Source organism: Alexandromys fortis, unplaced genomic scaffold, assembly GCF_014885135.2.
Source record: "Alexandromys fortis isolate MF-2015 unplaced genomic scaffold, M_Fortis_MF-2015_v1.1 scaffold_449, whole genome shotgun sequence".
Classification (NCBI taxonomy): Eukaryota; Metazoa; Chordata; class Mammalia; order Rodentia; family Cricetidae; genus Alexandromys; species Alexandromys fortis.
The window spans coordinates 16,318-20,253 of record NW_026068329.1 but is presented as its reverse complement, the minus strand read 5'-3'; the positions used below and the strand labels follow the sequence as shown (position 1 = coordinate 20,253).

The 3,936-nt window shown below is 47.5% G+C and overlaps 1 protein-coding gene across 1 annotated transcript; it reads left to right on the top strand.

Annotated features, from left to right (window-relative positions):
• Nucleotides 1-336: 336 nt before the first annotated feature.
• LOC126495205 (olfactory receptor 8S1-like) lies at nucleotides 337-1,272 on the top strand. Its single transcript, XM_050132821.1, has one exon. The coding sequence runs from the start codon at nucleotides 337-339 to the stop codon at nucleotides 1,270-1,272; it is 936 nt and encodes a 311-aa protein (XP_049988778.1).
• The last annotated feature ends 2,664 nt before the right edge of the window (nucleotides 1,273-3,936 follow it).

The window sequence follows — 3,936 nt, the reverse complement described above, 5'->3', positions numbered from 1 at the left end:
GAGAGAAAGGGAGGAAGGGAGACTAGACTCTGCAAACGTGCAACAGAAGCCGAGCCTATGAGTAAATGGAGCATTCAGAGAGACTCGCTTTCCCTGCAAATGCGGGTGAGAAACGGAGAGACTTCTCTTGAGGTATGTGGACACTGTAATTTGAAACCAATGACGACAAACAGGACTTGAAACTTTCCCTGAGATACAGGCAGCTCTGAGGCACCAGAGCAGAGTCCATGCAAAGTGGAGGAATGGACTAGACGGGGCGACACCCCAAAGGATATAGTCACAAGCATTAGCGATGTAACCTCTTTCTACTTTATTTCAAGGAAGTACCATCCTGAAATGGCCTGGAAGAACCACAGCGCCATCACAGAGTTCCTTCTCACGGGGCTCTCTGACGACCCCCTCATCGAGGCTCTGCTTTTCGTGCTGTTCCTGGGGATTTACCTCCTCACCTTGACGGGGAACCTAATGCTGCTGGTGGTGATCAGGGCTGACTCCCACCTCCACACGCCCATGTACTTCTTCTTAAGCAACCTGTCCTTCCTGGACCTCTGTTTCTCATCCGTCACAGTACCAAAGCTGCTGAAGGACCTCCTGTCTCAGAAGAAAAGCATCTCGATAGAGGGCTGCCTGGCTCAGGTCTTCTTTGTGTTCATCACCGCGGGGACCGAAGCCTTTCTCCTCTCAATGATGGCCTATGACCGCTATGCCGCTGTGTGCCACCCGCTGCTCTATGGCCAGATGATGAGCAATGAATTCTGTCTGAAGCTGGTTCTGCTCTCCTGGCTCCTGGCCTCTCTCAGCTCAGCAGTCATTGTGCTCTTGGCTGTGAACCTGGACTTCTGTGAGGCCTATACCATACACCACTACATATGTGAGCTACCCTCTCTCTTTCCCCTAGCTTGCTCTGACATCTCCATCAATGTTGACATCTTGATCTGCTCCATCTTGCTGCATGGGCTCGGAACCTTTCTGCCAATCTTCTTTTCTTATGCCCGCATCGTCTCCACCATCCTGAACATGAAATCCACCACAGGGCGGAGCAAAGCATTTAACACTTGCTCTTCCCACCTCATAGCCGTGGTCCTGTTCTTTGGGTCAGGTTTGGTTCGTTATCTTATGCCCACATCCGGTTCTTCCCTGGATTTGCTCTCTTCCTTGCAGTACAGCGCAGTCACACCCATGCTGAATCCCCTCATTTACAGCCTGAAAAACAAGGAGGTAAAGGCGGCCATGCAAAGGACGGTAGAGAAATGCCTGCGTTACTGGGCATGACGGCAAAGGCACGAAATGGCAGGAATAGAGTCTGTGTCGTCAAGCACTTGGACTTAAGGTAGAGGTTTAGAGCACTGACCTTGGTGGAGGCCTATGCCACCCTCTCTGGCTGTGCTAAGAATGTAAAAGAATAGAAAACTGTATTTTGATAGATAACGTTTATATCTAAAATAATGACCCATCTTGGCTTAGCTTTGCTCTCTGTCATTTCTACCACAATTTCTTCCTAAGTTAGAGTTAAGAGTATAACCCCTGAAGAGGTACCTTGTTTTTTTTTTAATGTTTCTATTCATTCTTTGAGAAGTCCACAGAATGTTCTCTGATAATATCCCTCCCCCCAACTCTCCCTCCTAACTTCTTCAACACCCACACCCACCTTCCCGTCCCATCCTCAACTCCATGGATTCTTTTTTATTAAAATTTTTAAGAATTTCACACTGAATTTATATTACTTCCATCCCTCCTCTCCCCCTGACAACTCCTCCCATGTCCCCATCTAAAAGTCATGACCTTGTCTTCCATGGTTACTATTGTTGTGTGTGTGTGTGTGTGTAAAATTTTTAAGAATTTCACACTGAATTTATATTACTTCCATCCCTCCTCTCCCCCTGACAACTCCTCCCATGTCCCCATCTAAAAGTCATGACCTTGTCTTCCATGGTTACTATTGTTGTGTGTGTGTGTGTGTGTGTGTGTTATATAAAACCCACTGGGTCCATTGAGTGTTACCCATGTGTACATGTGTTTAGAGCTGACCACTTATCAGGGGCTCATCTCTGGGGAAAATTGATTGATTTCCCCTCCTTAGCAGCCATTGATTGCCTAGAGCTCTTTGTCTAAAGGTAGAACCTGTGAAACTCCTCCATATATGTTAGTTAGTAGGCTAACTGGTCTTGTCACCACACAGGTCTTGTTTAGGCGACCCTGTTGAGATTTCATGAGTGTATCTTTCTTATCACGTTTAGAAGGTCCTAATTCACAGCAGGCATCCTGGTCCTCTATCTCCTACATCTCTTCTCTCCTTCCTCAATGATGTTCCCTGAACCTTAGGTGTAAGGGTTGCATTGTAGATGTATTATTTAAGGGCTGGACACCCCTAAAGGTATTGCCTGAGAGGTTTGGATTGCTGCAATCTGCATGGTTTAAGGACTAACCTGACTGGGTGAAAAGGGAACGGAGAAACCAAAGACACACAAACACACTGTGCTGGCTAGTTTTATAGCAAGCAGACACAAGCTAGAGCTATCTGGAGGAAGGGAACTTCAATTAAGAAAATGCTTCTATAACATCCAGCTGAGAAACAACTGACCCAAGCAAGTGGGAGTTCACTGACTCCAGACTGTCAACTGGGGAACCTGCATAAGAGCAAACTAGACCCTCTAAATGTGGGTGATAGTTGTGTGTCTTGGGCAGTTTGTGGGGCCACTATCAGTGGAACCTGTACTTGACCCTAGTACATGAACTGGTTCTTTGGAGCCCATTCCCTGTAGATGGATACTTTGCTCAGCCTAGATACAGAGGGGAGGGCCTTGGTCCTGTCTCAAGTGATGTGACAGACATTGTTGACTCCTCATGGGAGTCTCTGAGACATGGGTAGGGAGGGAAGAAGGTTGGAGAGCAGGAGAACAGGAGGGAGGGAGAACTGGAAATGGTATGTAAGATGTTTTTTAAATTTAAAAAAAGAAAGAAAAAAGATCCATCTGGAAGGGATTTTCATAATTAGTGACTTATGGAGGAGGGCCCAAGCCCATTGTAAGTGGTGCCATCCCTGGGCTCTATAAGAAAGCAGGCTGAGCAAGACATGGGGAGCAAGCCAGTAAACAGCATCCCTCCATGGCCTCTGCATCAGCTCCTGTCTCCAGGTTCTTGCTTTGTTTGAGTTCCTGCTCTGACTTCCTTTGGTGATGGACTGTTACTGGGAAGTATAAGCTGAAATAAACCCTTTTCTCTCTAAGTTTGTTTGGCCCTGGTTCTTCATCACAGCAACAATGACCCTAACTAGGACAGAGATTGGGACCAAGACCATGGGGCACTGCTGTGACACGCCTGACAATTTGGATTGTGGGAGGATTGTGGGAGGGCTTTGGAACTTTGCACAAGAAAAGCCACTGAGTGTTGAGAGCTCAGTGGGCTGTTCTGTGGGAGCCTGGAAGAGAAGACTGTTGAGAGCAGTGCAGAAGACGAAGACCTGGCTTGGGAGGTTTCAGGGGTAAGCAAAGACTCTACCAGGCCTTTTGTGTGAAGGGTCTATGGTGTCTGGTCAGCTAGGGCTGAAGACTCAGCTGTGACTGAGAAGAGACCAGCATCACTGAGCTGAAGTGTCCTGGGAAGTGTTTCCTCAGGATCAGCACACGGAAGCTGTGTTCCAGAGATGGCCAAGGCTGTACCTCATGTTGGCAGCTGAGCTTGGTAGTGTAAGAGTCACCAGGTGGTGCTGGTTTTGAAGGCATAAAGGGGTCATGGAGAGCAGCTGAGGCTCGGCACTGTGAGAGGTCAGGAGAGGCCATTGGTGAAGGTGTAGCCTGAGTATTAGTTGAAGCCTGACAACTGAAGAGGTCAGGAAGATACCCTATATAATTATAATAAAGCTTGGAACCATAAAAAGAGCCCAGGAGAGGCTATTGGTGAAAGTATAGCCCAGTTACAGTGGAAGACCCCAGTGTC